The sequence below is a fragment of the Onychomys torridus genome, chromosome 4 (assembly GCF_903995425.1).
Source record: "Onychomys torridus chromosome 4, mOncTor1.1, whole genome shotgun sequence".
NCBI classification, from domain to species: Eukaryota; Metazoa; Chordata; class Mammalia; order Rodentia; family Cricetidae; genus Onychomys; species Onychomys torridus.
In genome coordinates, this window is record NC_050446.1 from 145,143,205 (window position 1) to 145,160,959 (window position 17,755).

The following is a 17,755-nucleotide window of genomic DNA, read 5'->3' on the forward strand; positions in this document are numbered from 1 at the left end:
AGTTCAAGAACTTAATCACCCATGGTAATTATAGAACTAGATGTCTACAGACCTTGATTTTAAGGTTTTATGTTTGTGCTATTAAACAAATTAGAACTGATTTCAGTTAAGAATCTTTTTCTCTACAGACCCTGTTATAGTAATACAAACAAATTTAGAATTGCAGAACCTTTACAAAGACATTTATTAACACATTAAACAATTTTATTTAGAATTTCTAAAGAAACAAATTCAAGACAGTTCTTCCAATAGGTAACAAAATAATCTATTGTTTAAATTCCTTCTCATCAAGATGACTTTATTCCATAACACAGTACATCAGCTGGGCAGGTTTGCTCTTAACCAGTTGAAATGGTTACGTGCCAGTCACTAGTCTATTGTTTTGTTTGTTTTTGTCTGTAAACATAACTAGGAGAGCCAGGTCATAACTGAATGTGAGATAATTCAGCCCTGAACCTTCAAGAGCAAGTTTGAAATATTACAAGTCTCTGGAACACCTTTTGGTGGCTTCAGTAGCTTTTCGAAGGTGTTACACAAAGTTAGCACTAAGGAAAGAACTTTCAGTTTCTACCATAGTGCTCTGTCTTCACCCTGAACTTAAGGAACCTTCCTCCTAGAAACCAGAGTGTTCTCACAGCGAGCTTAGTAAGTTAGAAACAACAACTAGAGCACATAATTCTCCCATTAAGGCGCTCTTAAAATTAATGCTTAAGGGTCACAGGTAGCGTGTCCACATACCCAAGGCCCTGCAACCATACATCAGGAATAGCAAATGCCACTAACTGCAATTTTGATAGTGAAGTTTGTTGAGCAATAATTAAATTCAGCATAAGAAGCCAAAGGAACATTTGAGACAACATTCCTCGTTCTTTATCCACTTGTTAAGGCATAGGAATTGAGCATGCCAAGGCTTCTGGTACCTTCTAGATCAGTGGTTCTCAACCTTCCTAATGTTGCAACCCTTTAATGCTACTACTCTTAATTGTAATGTAAATATGATATGCAACTTTATGAAAGGATCATTTGACCCCAGAAGAGGTCACTACCCATATGTTGAAAACCACTGTTCTAGATTCCTACATGCTCCTCCTAAAGAGGTGGATTTGTAGCAGTTACTAGTGTGTGTCACCGTCCACTATGGAAATGGGTATTTGGGACTCTGGATGTTATAGAAAAGCCTGGTAGAAGTACTTGAGATTTGCCAGGCTCACTCAGCAAGCTGGTTGTGAAAATGTGACTAGTCAAATGCTCTGACGCCTCTTCATTTCTCACACCTCTACAAACAAGACAACTATTTTTGCTAGATTCTTTGGTAGGATAGCTTTGACTTAATCTGACTTAAGGAATGAAATTGAACAGGCACATCTCATCCCAGGTTGAATTTTATGACAGACTCCCTACCTGCACACATGCTGAGGTACTACACTGAAAACGTTCATCGTTCAATCTGTCAATCCTCTTTTCGTGCATACAAATAGGGTGTTGGGGAAGAACAAATGCAATCATTTACTTCTTCAGTCCCATCTTAGGGTCCCCAGAACAAATTTGCTTTTATTTCAGTAAGGAAGAAACAGCTGAAATAAGTGGCCCCAGTTTTACTTTAACTTTGTAGAAAAATGCCCTAAGAGGATCAGAGTGAAGTAAACACACATGGAAGTATAAGGTAGGGCAAGACCAGGAGACCACAAACAGCACTTTCCTAAGTTGGGTCAACACTGTGTACTATGATTAAGACAAGCAGTGGTTTAGACATCAAGAGAATCAAGCATTAGTGTGACTGACATGTGTAGCTACACCAGGGATCAGGGAGCTATGCTAACTGCCATGTTTGTTGATGAAATGTAGCTGAGATCATGCAGATCAGAATGTTTATGGAAGTGTGATACAGATGTGCAAGGCCATGGAAGTTTGGGGAAATGTCAAGGCCAGTCTTGCCTGTGTCTTTGCACAGACAACTTTTTTTCTTAGCCCCTGGCATTACCCGGAATACAGCAATCACACAAACTGTTTGGCACACAACTTCAAGCTCTCACTCCATGTTGGTCAATGAGGGAAGGTGTGCGGGCATTGGGCCTGTCTGTGGAGTCAGCTCACTAAGCTCACTGATGGTAGTTGTGAGCAGAGCATCCTGACACACCACAGCTTGGCAAGCAGTGTCTGTAGAACTATTCTCCTGCATGGCAGGCACATTACCTTGAACTTCCAAAAGGTTGTTAAAATGGCTATTTTCACCAAAAGACAGTAATCTATCTGAAAGTTTGGGTGATGCACATTCATCATCGGGTTGATCTGTCTTATGTCCTTCATCATTCTTGGGGGAGCCATCTACAATGACAAGAAAAGACTTCCACGGCGTATTCTTATCATGTATCTACAAATAAAACAAAACAAAAGTCACTACATGTATCTCCAAGTCTTCCATTTTACAGATACATGCATCTTTTAAAGCAGCATGCTCTCTTCAGGGCCTGGCAGTGTGGCACACACTCATTAAACAAAACCATAGCATATAGGAGGGTCATGCGTGAGTCTGAGGTCAGCCTGGATGACAGAGCTAGACTGTCTATCAATCAAAAAATAAATATTGAAGAAATGAAACAAAAGCTTTCCCTGGTTTTTAAATGTGCTTTCTAGTGCACTAATTACCAAATATCTGCCTGGCACAGCAGCCACTTTAGGGAAGTGTTTGGCATAGACTTGGCAGTAGGGGGCCTTAGCCCTTTACCTTATTCCCTGGATGTCACTGCAGGACACCCCAGGAGAGAACCTGCTACCACCTCTAACCCTCTGGACCAGAATACTGACAGGTTTGCAGGGTTAGCAACCACAGACCAGAGAGCTTTGTTTTTATGCACCCTGCCCATCACTTACTGAGGTGTGCCTCCGGAGAGTGGACTTGTCAGTAAATGTCCGTCCACACGCATTGCACATGAAAGGTTTCTCTCCTGTGTGGATTCGATGGTGGCGCTGGAGGGCATTTACCTGGGTGAACTGCTTCCCACACTGGTCACAACAATAAGGCCGCTCTCCTGAACACAGAAAGAGAAGGAAACTACTCAATGACATCTTCAATCTACTTTAACTCTGGATACACATCTGCATACCCTGGACAGTCTTGAGCACGCCCCCAAAGGGAAAGCAATATTACAATGACTAAGGGAGAGACACCTGGCAGAAGCGCCAATCGACTAGACTATTACAATAACTAAGAACTTAAAATTGTACCAAAAATAGGTCAATTCTGTATCTGCAGCTGCCACTGTATCGGTGAAATACAAACCTACTATCCATAGTAACAAACTGTCCTAAATAAACACACACACATAGCATGTGTGTGTGCACGTATGTACGCTAACATCCATTCTTTATCCCTGTTTATATCCGGAGGATGTGAATCCATACAAACATCTATAATCAAGCTGTCATGCCACAGGAAGCTATGTGCCCTTTCAATAAACATCCCATGCTGTCAACAGACTGTCCCCCATTTGCATACTAAAGTTTCCTCATTTTCCACTTTATCAAAACCACGAACTGGGCCTACCAGGTGGCTCAGTGAGTAAAGGCACCTTCCACCAAGCTGGAGCACCTGAGCTCAATCTGCAGGACCCACATGGTGAAAGGCAAGAACCAACTCCCACAAGGTGTCCTCTGACCGCCACATGTGTCAGGGTACTTAGTCATCCACCACATATTGTACAAAATTACCTTATTTCAAACAACAACAAATAAATCAGAAACTACAAACTCAAAAGCATGAAAACTAGGTGGGAAGCCAGGCCAGTAACCTTGGCACTTGAGAGGTAGAGGGAGGAGGCTTGGGATTTGAAGGTCATTCTGGGTTACATAGCAAGTTCAAGGGCTATGTGAAAATCTATCTCAAAAAAGACGACATAAAAATAGGGTCCATGAATTAATGTAGTGGCACAGCACTCATATGGATGCACAAGGCTATATGTTCGATAATAAGCCCTGGAGGAGGTAAAAAGGTTTAAAAATACTATCATATGTAATTATACTTTAACTTCAAAAAAATCACTTTAAAAATGCTATTATAACAAAGTTTGACCATTCTTGGCTCCTAAAGCTTGATTCAGAATGAATTTGAAATGTGCCTCCCAGGGTCATGTTCTTAATGCTGTCCACTATTTTGAAGGCTGTGGAATCTTTCTGGAACTGGCTACTTCCTGGCTGGCTGAAAGTAGAACATATCTTTAGGATTCTACTAGCCTCTGGTTCCAGCTAGCTCTCTCTAGTCTACATAATGTGAGGAACCTTCATAAGCTCCTGCTGCCATGAACCTGGCCATGCTTTTCCCACCATGAGAGAATAAACCCTGGGAAACTCTGAGCCACTATCAGTCATCCCTGGGAAGTTATTAGAGTCATAATAACACCAAAGTGACACTCTCCAAGTGATCTGCTAATAAATCTAAAACTTGTGAGCTGGTTTCCTTGCTAGACTGAACTCTTCTCTGGTACTATGCTGCAGCCATACCTGTGTGGACTTTAGCATGCTGGTAAAGGGAATTCCGCTGGGCAAAGGTCCGAAAACACACTTCACATTTAAAGGGTTTAGATCCAGTGTGGATTCTATTATGGTGTTTTAAGTACTCCTTAGAAGCAAAACTCTTGCCACACGTCTCACACATAAAAGGCTTTTCACCTACATGAAAAGATGAGACAAAAGTAGAAATAATAGTCATTAAAAACACCCAGAAGAGCTGGTCGTCTCTACACCTTGGCAAACAGTTTCGGACACTTTCTAATTAAACATCAAACATAGTACTCCCGCTACTTGCTAAAAGTGGTGAATATCCTAGGGAATCCAAACAGCAATCCACTGGACTAGAATCAATGATTATAGTTCAGCCAGCTCAAATTTAATAAATTTAGTTACTGAAAATAAAATTTTACAACTTTAGGGATTTGTTGGATTATTTTCAACAAGTGTTTCTGTAGCTCTATCAGAATAAAAAGTCCTTCACAATGGATTATCAGGTAGCTTGTAGGCTAGTGACACCAGTCAACTTGACTAGATTACAGGACAATTTCAATGACACCTCACTTTTTGTACTTTTAAGTTCTTTGTTTATTCTCCCAACTCGCTCATACAGTCAACTGGTGTGCCCCTGGCTTTACAAACATTAAAACATTGGCTTTCATAAAATTTTAACACATGAGTAGTCATATACAATGACCAAATCTTATTCAGTCTGTGATGTGAGGCTGACTCCTCCACAGCTTCCACTGGTGGTCTACATTCCAGCAACACATGGTCCACACCTCCTCTGTCAGGACTGAATGTGACCCTGATGCCTGTGTGAGTGCTCAGACAGAAATAATTAAGCAAAGGGAGACCTGGGTGAGTGCGTACAGTACACAGTGATAGACTAGGTTCTGTATCCTACATGGTTTACATCAACATTTCAACCACAGGACTGCAGTGCGGAACCAGAATAAAGCCAACTGAAACTGTCCCTCTCATGGTTAACTATCACAATGATTTTTAGAAACAGAGATAATCTCATATCTAAATATGATTATTTATCATGTAAGTATTTGCTCCCGGTTTCTGCCCAGGTTTTCAACAGTTGGCACTGACCATGTTCATTGCTATAGTCAACATTCAAGCACAGATGTGCCCGTGCAATTCAAGAAGCCTTCCTCTGAGGCCATGTCATGAGCTGGGGCATGGATTTCCAGCCCACTGAAACATTTCCTTGAGGCTGGCCCATTCTGTTGTTCCCAGTTCTGTCAGTAAACATAGCAAGAAGAGAGCTGACCACACGGTTTTTCTCAGGTTTTTGGATTTTTTTTTTAGGACAGGCTCCTGGAAATGGACTAAGAGTTACAATAAGAACTGTCTCATACCTATAGATATCTAAGACCTGTGTGCCCTGTTTTAGTGCCTCATGGCACAGACCATGCCACATGTACAGCACAGTATAGGCAGCAAGTCTATCTGCAAGCCCCTCTTACTAGATGGAAAAGTTTCATACCCTGCACTGCTGTGGTGGATGCCAACTTATATAAACAACTGCAATGTTCTTCTATACTAGGAAAGACAGTCAATCACAAGAGCATGGGTATTTACCTGTGTGGCACCTTTTATGATAAATCAGCATGTGGTTCTGAGTGAATCTTGCACCACATTCATCACAGACAAAAGGCCTTTCCCCTGTATGAATTCTGAAAGTACAACATTCAGATGATAACTCAGGGTATATTTCAAAGGTCACTTTGCAATACAATTTCCAATTTCCTCTGTATTGTTTAAAAACCATTTCCTCCAAGACAGCTGAGAAAAATGACTGGTGGGGCAGGTCAAGAGTTCACCATATGATGGGGGCTGGGACGTGGTCCACACCTTTAATCCCAGGACTTGGGGGGCAGACGCAGGTGAATCTCTGATTTTGAGGCCAGCCTGGTCTATACAGCAAGTTCCAGGATGGCCAAGACTATATAGAGAAACCCCATCTCAGGGAAAAACAAACAAACAAAAAAGAGTTTACTATACATTCCAACACAAATGGAGTTTCTATGCAAGATCCAATGATTGATATCTCCACTTAGTTCCACATACCAGGGTAGAACCACTGACTAGCTCCTACATCTCTCCTAGGCCTTATTTATGCTGGGAAGCAGTGGAAGGCAGAGAGTGTGCCTTTGCATATTTTAGTATTAAAGGGCATCACTTAATATTTGAAGCTTCCTCATTTGGAATAATCTTAGGAACTACTGCTGACAAAGTACCATATGACCAAACATTTTACCATCATTTCCTAACACATGACCAGTCAGTCAGTCTAAATAGAAACTGCTCTCAAGCTGCTGAGAACCACACAGGGGTGTTTCAGTTACAATCAGCATGGTGTAGCACTCAGCCATAATCTGCTGAACTCAGGCAAACTGAAAGATGACAGATACCATGTTCCCTCCCCACAGTCTGTTCTAGGTTGGAAGGCAAAGGTAGAGTACAGTAGAAAATTCAACTGCTTGACTTGCATGAGAACATATAGACTTAGAGGTATAAAGTGGCACATGCCTTTGATCCCAGCACTTGGGAGGCAGAGGCAGGCCCATCTCTGAAAGTTCAAAGCAAGCATAGTCTATGTAGCCCAGTTCAGACCAATAAGGACAAAACAGTGAGAAACCGCCTAAAACAGTGGTCCTCAACCTTCCTAATGCTGTGATCCTTTAATACAGTTCCTCATGTTGTGGTGACTCCCAACCATAAAACTATTTTCATTGCTACTTCATTACTGTAATTTTGCTACTTTTGTGAATTGTAATGTAAATATCTGATATGCAGCCTCTGTGAAAAAGTCGTTGGACACCCCTCTGAAGGGGCTGTGACTCACAGGTTGAGATCTGCTGGTCTAAAACATCAACAAAGGAAAAACTATGAAGAAAGTTAAATATAAGAACTCACTACCCACTACAGTCTGAAAACAAACAGAAAGCATTATTCAAAGGCTGAAGAGATGGCTCAGCAGTTAAGAGCACATACTGCTCTAGCAGAGGACCAGCGCTCAGTTCCCAGCATGCACATGTGGCTCACAACCTTTGGTTACTTCAGTTCCAGGGCACTGACATTTGCCTTCTGACCTCTGAGGGCACCAGGCACTTATATGGTACACATGCAGGCAAAACACCATATACATGAAATAAAAACAAATACAGCTTTTAAAAAAAAATTAAAAAGTGTTGTCTGATTCTTAGATTCTCATTCTTAGATCAACTAATGAATGGGACTTTCCAAGCCCTACAAACTAAAAGACCACTAGAGAAGTGCTCTACAGCACTACATATCACCTCACAGAACTTCACTGGAGCTGAGTGAAGAAAAAGTCCAGCTCTAGTTCAAGTACAGAGCACCTGGAGGCACATAGCACCCAGAGTTCTAGATGGCTTTGCTGTGCCAGGGCCTCTATGCTTGGGAGGCAGGGCCAAAGGAGAAGTTGAAGAACCATTTTCAAGACTTCCACACCTCCAAAAAGGATTCAAAGTTGCCTCACTCAATTTCCCAAGCCATAGAAGGCTCACAGACATGCTAATCTAAGTCCTAAAGCCATCTCCAACCACCCAGTACACTTGGGAACCCACAGCGCGTGGGAACCCACATCCCTGCATGCAGGCCAGCCCTGCTCCACACAGCAATGTTCCCAGGCAGCCGCACCTCATGTGGGTCTTGAGCGCTGAGGGCTGCGAGAACTTGGCCTCACAATTGGTGCAGCCATAGGGCCTGTCACCCGTGTGTGTGCGCTCATGCAGCCGCAGAGAAGTCTTGGAGCTCAGGCCTTTGCCACACTGGCCACATCGGTGCCGCTCGCCACCACCCTCATGCACCTGGAGCACATGCCGTTTTACGTCCTTCTTACGCTTGAACTTCTTTGCACACATCTCACATGGGAAGTGGCGCTCACTGCTGTGCACGTGGCGCTGGTGGCTCTTCAGGTTGCAGCGGTTGGCGAAGGTCTGGCCGCAAGTGTCACATCGGTACACTACCTCCGTGGTCACACCGTAGTGGTGCCTGATATGTTTCAGGAAACTCTTCTCATACAGGAAGGACTTCTCACAGACTGTGCACTGGAAGTTACTCTTCTTCTCCCCATCCTTCCCTTCTTCCTCCTCCTTCATCCCCTCCTGTTTCTGCGGGCCTTCCTCCAGTTCCACACTAGCAGGGCAAGCCTCACTTTTGGAAGCTGGCTCCGTCTCTGTCCTTTCATCGTCTGGGGTTTGGTCCTGGGGACACGTGTCATTCCCTGCAGCTTCCTCTGCACTTTTCTGCTGTTCTCGGAGCCTTCTTGTGTATTTCTTTTTAGGGATTTCCACAAACACCTTTCTTCCAGCCAGCCTCCCACTAGCTCTTCCGATTTTAGGGTAGGGAGGCTTAGCCACATCTTTCTTCTTGTCCAGTTTCTCCTTGCACTTCCTGGATGGCATTTCTGGCAAAAGGCCATTGTCAAATCTCTCTATGGGGTAGTCAGAAGAATCTACAACGCCGTTAGAGTGAGCATCCTCTCCTGGTACACTTGCTTTGGAGCTGGGGGTCACACTCACCTGGGGGCCACTGCTAGCCTCCACTTCCGGAGACTCAGAGAAAGTCTGCAATTCCAAAAGGACTGACTCCAGCATCTGCTTCTTTAGCTGTAAACATGTTTCAGACAGGTCCAAACACTTTAGCTTTTCAGCCACTTCCAGCATCCGCTGCACTCGATCTTCATCTACCCGAACCCTGGCAGTATAGACAAACTCCAGAAATGAAGCAAAGTCATCAACCTGAACTTCATTTAAACAGACATTAGTCTTGGTACCATCTACACTCTTCTCGTTCAGGAACACTTCCTTAAAATACTTGCTGGTGGCTGCCAGCACTGCTTTATGGGCCATGAAGTCTTCACGGACACCCTGATACTCTACACTGACTGTGACATCACACAGATGGCCCAGAAGTCGGAGCTCATGCATCTCATGCAGAAGGTTCAACGGTGAAGATTTGGATTCCAGCAAAACTGTGCTATTTTCCATCTTCATTCCAAGAACAGCTTGGAAAACAAAAACAAGAATTAATTAGCTCATGTACGAAGACTCCCTGAAGAAAAAGGACTCGAAATTATAAGGGTTACATTAGTTCTTGAGGAGATAAATAGTAATTAACAAACCCAATTTTTCTCAAAAAGAAAGATTCAAATCACAGCTGGATGTGGTAGTGTGATCTTTAACCCCATGTATAATCCAGCCTTTAGAAGGCAGAGGCCGGCTGGAGAGATGGCTCAGTGGTTAAGAGCACTGGCTGTTCTTCCAGAGGTTCTGAGTTCAATTCCCAGCAACCACATGGTGGCTCACAACCATCTGTAATGAGATCTGGCGCCCTCTCCTGGCATGCTGGCAGAACACTGTATACATAATAAATAAATAAATCTTAAGAAAAAAAAAAAGGCAGAGACAGGAAGATCAGCTCCAATCAATCTCAGCTACACAGCAACTCTGAGGCTAGCCTGAACTATATATGAGAACCTATCTCAAAACAACGAAAGCAAGCAAACGAAGTATACTGACAGGGCTGGAGAGATGGCTCAGCAGTTAAGAGCACATACTGATCTTGCAGAGGACCCAAGTTTAATTCTTAGCACTCACATTGGGTGACTCATAAATACCACTAACTCTAATTCTAGGGGATTTAACTTCTCAGGCATCTGTATTCACATGCCCATACTCCCAACAAAGAAATATGCACATTATTAAAAACAAAATGAATCTTAAAAAAATAACCTCACACATAGACATACAGGGTCAAATTACACTTCATTCTTAGCAGTTTTCTAAAGTTCCTAAATACCGTTCATGAGATAATAGTCTCATGAAAACAATACTGGCAAGACTTTTCTCCAGTGATGAGCACAAATGATTACTTTACCTTTAGTGAAACTCGTTAAGGCAACAATGTGCTTATCAAACTCATTTTCTAATCTATTCAGAGACATATGCCAAAGATACAGGAAATTTTTTGTTTTTTGTTTTTTTGGAGCTGAGGATCGAACCCAGGGTCTTGCGCTTGCTAGGCAAGCGCTCTACCACTGAGCTAAATCCCCAACCCCGATACAGGAAAATTTATGTCTAGTTCTTTGAGCAAGAAATAGTCATTTGATAATCACTTCTACCACTGAGAACTGTGAGCACTTCCTGGAAAAATAGTTTAAAACCCAATCCTCATTTGCAATGACCTTAACTACCTGGTAAGTTGAGTTACTCTCCTGAAAGGAAGTTCCATAGCTTTTATAAACTGTTACCCTGAGCAGGTGAGAGCCTCTCTGAACCTTCACTTCCTCCTCTTGGAAGACCCTGTTATCCTGAGATTTTAAGGAGCACAACATACCAAACAGGTCCAGCTGGCCTGACATCTGCTGGCTTGTGGAGGACTTCCTACATACTTATAAAGATACTGATGGCACCTCACCTTACAGGTGACAAGCTAGTAAGATAATTGGTTAACTGGCTGATGGGGTCTTGAACCTAAGCTTCATGGTCCTGTCCATGTTTAACTGAAGTTTCTCAACACACCCCTCACCCCAGCCTCACCAAATGAAGGATGCTTCCCCTGCAGTTGCCATATCCCCCAGATCTCTTTCCTGGACTCTAAAATGCTAGCCCAATTTCATGTCTTCTACTCTGTGGACTCTTCTCAGGAACCTCTGTCCCTGAATCTAACTTCCCTTTCCAGCTTCAATTTGGTTTCCAAGTCTCCACTATCCAGAGCACTCCTGCTGATCTCCTTCACATTTGCCTGTCCATCTCATTCAAGAGACGATTACCCACAGTACCCAGTCTCAAACACAGAGAAGACTCTCCTAGGGAGTGCAATTGTAAAATCAGCACCTGTGGAAGGACTGAAGGGGACTCCATAAGAAACACTACCTACCTATCGAGGAAGCTTAAGTAAAGGAAATACTGGGGTGAAGAAGACCTGAAGAAGTACTGGTGAGCCGATGCTCTTCAGAGTCCCCGTGAAGAGCCCAGGAATATGAAAAACTTGTATGCTTATATTTCTTAGTGTATTAAGGGCTGATAGACACTTTAAACACCTTTTGCCCTGCATTCTCCTAGACAGGAGAAAGGCAATTTAAAGGAACTCACGGACTATGTAAACATTTTGAACTAACACCCTGTAATCAGAGGTCTTAAAATCCTGTAGTTGGATCAAGCTCAGATGATAACACTCCTTAGACGCTGAGACGCCGAGACACAGTGAATCCCATTATGTACTCTCTGTCCTGTGTATATAACCTTTGACTATAAAAAGAAGCTTATAGCCCTTTCTCCAGGTCACAGAACCAAATAATTTTCTAACTAGTTAGAAATTTTCCCACCGCGGTGTTCTTGAATCAAGTTGCTTAATAAACTTCGGTGGTCTGCTCCTCGTTACTTGTGCGATTCCAGGACCCAACACCTGGTCCCAGCCTGAGGACAAAGGCTACTGACCCCTCTACCTGATGCTCACATGGCCAGCCCAACTTCCTAACACCTCGCCTTGCCTCCTCACGGGAACTTGAGTTCTTCCTGGAGACCTGGCAGCGACTTCACTATCAATCAAGGAGATCCTGAGCAGATTTCCCCGTTTACCTCCCACTGGGGCAGACACCGGTCAAGTCCAGCGGCTATTTGTGGCCTGGTGACAGCTGTGTTCCACTGTAACTTATTGGCATTCGGCCGCCTTTGGATGGGCCAAGCATCCTCACCAAGGTCGCCAAGTATCCCCGGGGTCCGGACTCCCAGGCTAGGCCTCCAGGAGACGCTGCTCTCCGCAGCCTGTCCACCCTACAGGGATCCTGCCTCTCACGCAGGGTATAAAGTAGTATGGGTAGCTGTGGCCTCTCAGACTGCACCACCTCCGTCCCCACTGTGATCCCCCAGAGTCCCAACGACCAAGGATCCTCCAAAGCTCCAGGGAGAACGAACTCTTGCGGCCAGGATCCAGCCCCTCGTCCCCGACTGCGGCCTCCAGAGCCAAAAGGGTCCAGTCTACCCCTCTCGGTCTGGATCCCCACAGCACGCCGTTCCAAGGCACAGCAGGCGGAGGACAAGCTGGAAGCCAGACGGTCGACAACACACTCACCTCGCAGTCGGTGCCTCCGCCGGGCGGGTATCCAGGACCAGGCCCGCAGGAACAGCGGGCCTCAAAGGTCCGCGGATTGGTCGCCACGAGCGCGCCCCGCCCCCTGGTGAGCCCCGCCCCCCGCAGGCAAGACAGGCGCTGCGCGCGCACGTCCAGCTGCAGAGGCGGTTCCGGCCGTTGTGTTGCGCGGTCCTACGTGATTTGGGGCTGGGCGACTGGCTGGTAGCTCCGGGATCCGTCACTTGCATTGAGCCAAGGCCGCGCCTGCGCAGAAGGCAGCAGTGGCGGGGGATTGGGGAGGGGTGGCGGTGGGCGGTGTTAGTTGGCCAAGTTGGAACAACCTCCCGCCACGTCTAATGCGTTCTTGTCCGGGTCGTTGTGTTTCTGGAAGCAGAACTTTTAGGCCCTCCCGGGTGCCGCGGTGGTCCAGGTCTCGGCGTAGGGCTGCGGCCGTGCGCGCTGTCGTGTGGTGGAAAGGACGGCGCAGCCTTGTATTCTTTGAATCCTTCCGCCCTAAATCCCATCCCCTTGACCTTTGTGTGTGTGTTTTGGGTTTTGTTTAGGCTGTCCTGGAACTAGCTCCAGACCAGGCTGGCCTCGAACTCACAGAGATCCGCCCGCCTCTGCCTCCTGAGTGCTGGGATTAAAGGTGTGCGCCACCACGCCTGGCCCCATCCTGGATCTTAAAACCTGGTAATTTGGAATTCCTGTATTGGGGAGTTTTGGGCTATTGGGGGGCGCCACTCAGTTCCCAAGTAAATCACACACGGAGGCTTATTTTTGCTTATGAATGCCTGGCCTTAGCTTGGCTTAGTTGCTAGCCACCTTTCCTTAATTTATCCAGATTACCTTTTACCTCTGGGCTTTTCCCGTTCTATTCCTGTATACCTTTCTTTGTTTCTTACTCTGTGACTGGCCCCTGGAGTCATCCTCCTCCTCTCATTGCTAGATCTTAGATCCTTCCCAGATTTCTCCTATTTATACTCTGCCTGCCTGTCCCGTCTATCCTTTCTCCTGTCTTGCTACTGGCCAGTTCTTTATTAGACCGTCAGGTTTTTTAGACAGGCGTAGTAACACAGCTTCACAGAATTAAACAAATGCAACATAAAAGTAACACACCCCGGGTGGTGGTGGCGCACGCCTTCAATCCCAGCACTCGGGAGGCAGAGGCAGGCGGATAACTGTGAGTTCGAGGCCAGCCTGTATTACAGAGTGAGTTCCAGGAAAGGCGCAAAGCTACACAGAGAAACCCTGTCTCGAAAAACAAACAAACAAACAAACAAAAAGTAACACACCTTAAAATAATATTCCCAACAGTACTGCCTGAGATTTCCAGTTTCTGTTAAACAGTGAGCATGCTTGACACTTCCAACCACTGCTAAAGCTTTACAAAGTTGCCTCTGTACTGCTTACCACCAGCCAACAAGACCTCTTCCTGCTGAGAATAGATGGTCTCTGGTCACTCTTTCATTTGTTGAGCGTTTAGTTTAGTGAGACGCGCTTTCCCTTCTCTTTGAAATGTGTGTAATCCTCTAGAAGACTAACTGGATTTCTGCGTGCATACAGACTCGGTCTTTAGGTTGTGGAAGCCGCCTATTTCTAGAAACTAGAAATGATAGTTTCTTCAACTTTGCAAATGACTTGCTCTTGGTTAAACTAGTCCCTGCTGCAGAGGCAATCTAGTTCTTTGAAGTAAACCAATTACCTGAAATAAAGGTTCACTTCAATTATAAGATGAAGTGAGTTTTAACTATGTATGGAAATGCCATCAAATTTTATTTGAAGATTGTATCTTGAAATATATATGTATAATATATGTGTAATAAACCATAACTGCTTTGCTACACAGAAGAATTAAATCTTGTTTTACAACTCTGTTGGGAACGTAAGTGAAACCGTTTTGTGTAACTTGAAAACCACTTTCTGTGACTTTGAATAATGTAATACTTGCAAGATGTGTTAAGGAGCCAACCACTAGGCAGTTCCCATGACCAAGCAGGCCTTTATATGTTGGTGAACCACCCCTAAATTGTGAGCCCCTTAATCTTTATAATAGCATGATATTATAGGAATGTTTGTGTGAATAAACTGAGCTTATTTGAAAGGTAAATCTTATATGTGTAAAAAAAAAAATTAGGGCAGAGAAGCATTTAGATTTTTATGCTTTATTGGAACAGCAAGGGGCCCCAACCTTTTGGCGATGAAAGTTGAATGCATTTTTAGGGACTGTCAGACAGGTATATATACACACACATATATGTGGGTAGCTACAAGGAAGTTATAGTGCTTGCTCCCTCCGTGTGTGTGTGTGTGTGTGTGTGTGTGTGTGTGTGTGTGTGTGTGTGTGTGCGTGCGCGCGCGCGCGTGCGCGCAGTTTAATTGGGATCAGGGTGGGGTTTTTTTGTTCTTTAAAGATTTTTTTATTATGTATACAGTGTTCTGCCTGCATGCCAGAAGAGGGCACCAGATCTCATTATAGATGATTGTGAAGCCACCTTGTGGTTGCCAGGCTGAAGCTCATTAGTGCTCTTAATCCCTCCAGCCTCACAGGGTGTTTTTTTTTGTTGTTGTTGTTGTTTTTTTTTTTTAGACTCAGGCATATTATTTCTGCAGGTGGAGCTGAAAGCTGAGGCATTGGCCAAGCAATTCTTTATGGCTAGAGGCTATTACTCACTATAGCCTGACTCCATATCTCAAGACCCAACAGTATAAACATCCTAATTGCTGAGCTCCTCACAGCCCATCAGCCCTGCTCTTCACAAACTCTTAATGGATTTGTATCTTAGAATACTTTTTCTAGAAAATACTGACTCCTTTGACTCCTTACACCCACAAAGTTGTTCTAGAAATATGCCTTCCCAGTGAGAAATTACTCTGCACACCTAGAGATTAATGAAGGAAAAGCTCTTTACTAAACCACCTGGGCTAAGGCCCAAACAAGGGTTTGCACCCAGCAGAAGGTTCTATTAGCTTACATATATATACTTTAGACTTACGCCTTTTACATATGCTTTCATCTTTAAATCTCTTTTGGGTTCTGGCCTCAGGTTACACTTTGAACAATTTAAACAGAGACAGGAGACTGCAAGTTTGGCTGCTTAGGCAAAATAGGAGCTTTACACAGCAAAGATATAACACATTGTCAGAATTTTTCTTTGTTTTTTGAGACAGGGTTTCTACGTGTAGTTTTGGTTCCTGTCCCGAATCTCGCTCTGTAGCCCAGGCTGGCCTCAAACTCACAGAGATCCACCTGGCTCTGCCTCCCGAGTGCTGAGATTAAAGGCATGTGCCACCACCACCAGGCTTAAACTTTTTCTTAAGATTACTTTAGATTTCAGAACTACACATCTGCCCCATAAGCATTCTTGTGGCAAAGCACTACCCCCAAGCAATGGTAAGACAGCGGGACAGACCTCAAAGAACCTCTGGAAATCAACAACAAATCACCAGCAGATAAAGAATGCTGGAATACAATTCTCATAGAGTACAAGTAGAAGAATCCCCTGAAAATGGAGCAGCATACAAGCCACTGTATGCAGTCAAACATGAGTTAAACAGTGTTTGATTCTAAGTACAAAAAATGCAATCTCAGCATTTAGGGGGTTAAAGCAAAGATGGTCATATGTTTCTCTGTGTGTATAAAACTCTCCCTACCTGCTAGTCATCCTAAAGAAGTAAATGGAAGTCAACTATAATGTGTGTTCACTTCAAGGCGCTTATTTTAGTGAAACTTTGGAAACAATCTACACAGTCCTAAGGAGACAGGTGAATAGCAGGTTAGATAATGCCGTCGAGTTCCGGATTACCCAACAAGCTGGGCCTGGACCTCTATGGTGAGCTTCTGCTGTGGATAGGCCTAGCCTCGCCGCCTGGTGCGTCGCTTTGTCCCTCACTCTGGGAGACTCAGGCAGCTGGGGACCCAGGTCCCGTGGTGTGCTACTGCGTTCCCCAGAGAACAGTCTTGCAATAGGTTTTGAGTGGTCGCAGAGTGTGTGCTAGTGTGTGCCGTCGATCTTATCACGGTTACAAGTAAGAGACTGTGGCGGTGGTCTGCAGTCCTTTGACATCCCCACCAGGTTGCACATCCCACGCTCTATTACACCGCCACGCTCGAGCCTCCACGTGGCACAGAGCGAAAGCAGGGCCGGCGTGGGTGTTGATGAATCATGCAGCGGTGTAGTGATGTGCGATTCCCAGCCTCCAAACTCCTGCCAGTGATGTTACTTTCTAGTGTGTCAATTATGTGTGAGTTTTTTGGGGTTTGTTTATTTGGTTGGTTTGGTTTTTCGAGACAGGTTTTATCTGTGTAGCTTTGGAGACCAGGCTGGCCTTGAACTCACAGTTATCCGCCTGCCTCTACCTCCCGAGTGCTGGGTTTAAAGGCGTGTGCCACCACTGCCTGGCAAGAGTTGAGTTTTAACAGGCCACAAGACTTTACCTGCTTCAAATTCAAATCATCACTTAAACTATTTCCCCAATTAACAACTCGACTTAAGCCTTTTCTCACAAGTGTATTTGATAATCACAAATTAAGAAGGGTGTGTTTTTGTAAAGCCATCTATTTCCATTATTCATGTTGGATTGTTCTTGCAGATTCCAAAACCCAAACGCTTCATCTCTGGCTTTTTAAACACATTAGAGGACTCATTTTTTAAAAAACTACATTGGGAGAGGATCATATGTTGGGGAGATCAGAGCAACTTGCAGGTGTCCCTTCTCTCCTTCCCACTATGCTGGTCCCGGTAATTCAGTGTTAAAATACTAGAAGCCAGTGCCTGAGAAATAGCTTTAATTTTCGATCGATGTTTCTAGAATTTTCACGTCTACTATAAATTCATTTTAAATTCACAAATCAATTACCTTATCAGTAATAAGCTGAAAATAGTGCAACACACTCTGAGAGGCTCTTGGGATGTTTGTGCTGTTTCTGACTCTGTTATCCTCAGAGTTTGTGGGTTTTTTACTACTAAACTCAAATATTTCATAGGAATATTATCACATAGAAATCTGCTCCTTCTTTTTTCAGACTGCACAATAATCTCCCTGTGGCAATATTATAATTTAAAAATAATGGTATCAGTGGACATTTGGAGTCCTCACCATTTTCACTTCATAAAGCATGCCTGTGATAATCATA

General features: G+C 44.2%; 1 protein-coding gene across 1 annotated transcript; it reads right to left on the bottom strand.

Annotated features, from left to right (window-relative positions):
• Positions 1-978: 978 nt before the first annotated feature.
• Positions 979-12,702, bottom strand: Gzf1 (GDNF inducible zinc finger protein 1). The gene is made up of 6 exons (XM_036185940.1): positions 12,619-12,702; positions 8,182-9,550; positions 6,097-6,191; positions 4,498-4,665; positions 2,872-3,029; positions 979-2,371 (listed from the first exon to the last, which is right to left on the bottom strand). The coding sequence occupies exons 2-6, from the start codon at positions 9,537-9,539 to the stop codon at positions 2,030-2,032; spliced, it is 2,121 nt and encodes a 706-aa protein (XP_036041833.1). The 5' UTR covers positions 9,540-9,550; positions 12,619-12,702; the 3' UTR covers positions 979-2,029.
• Between the last annotated feature and the right edge of the window lie 5,053 nt (positions 12,703-17,755).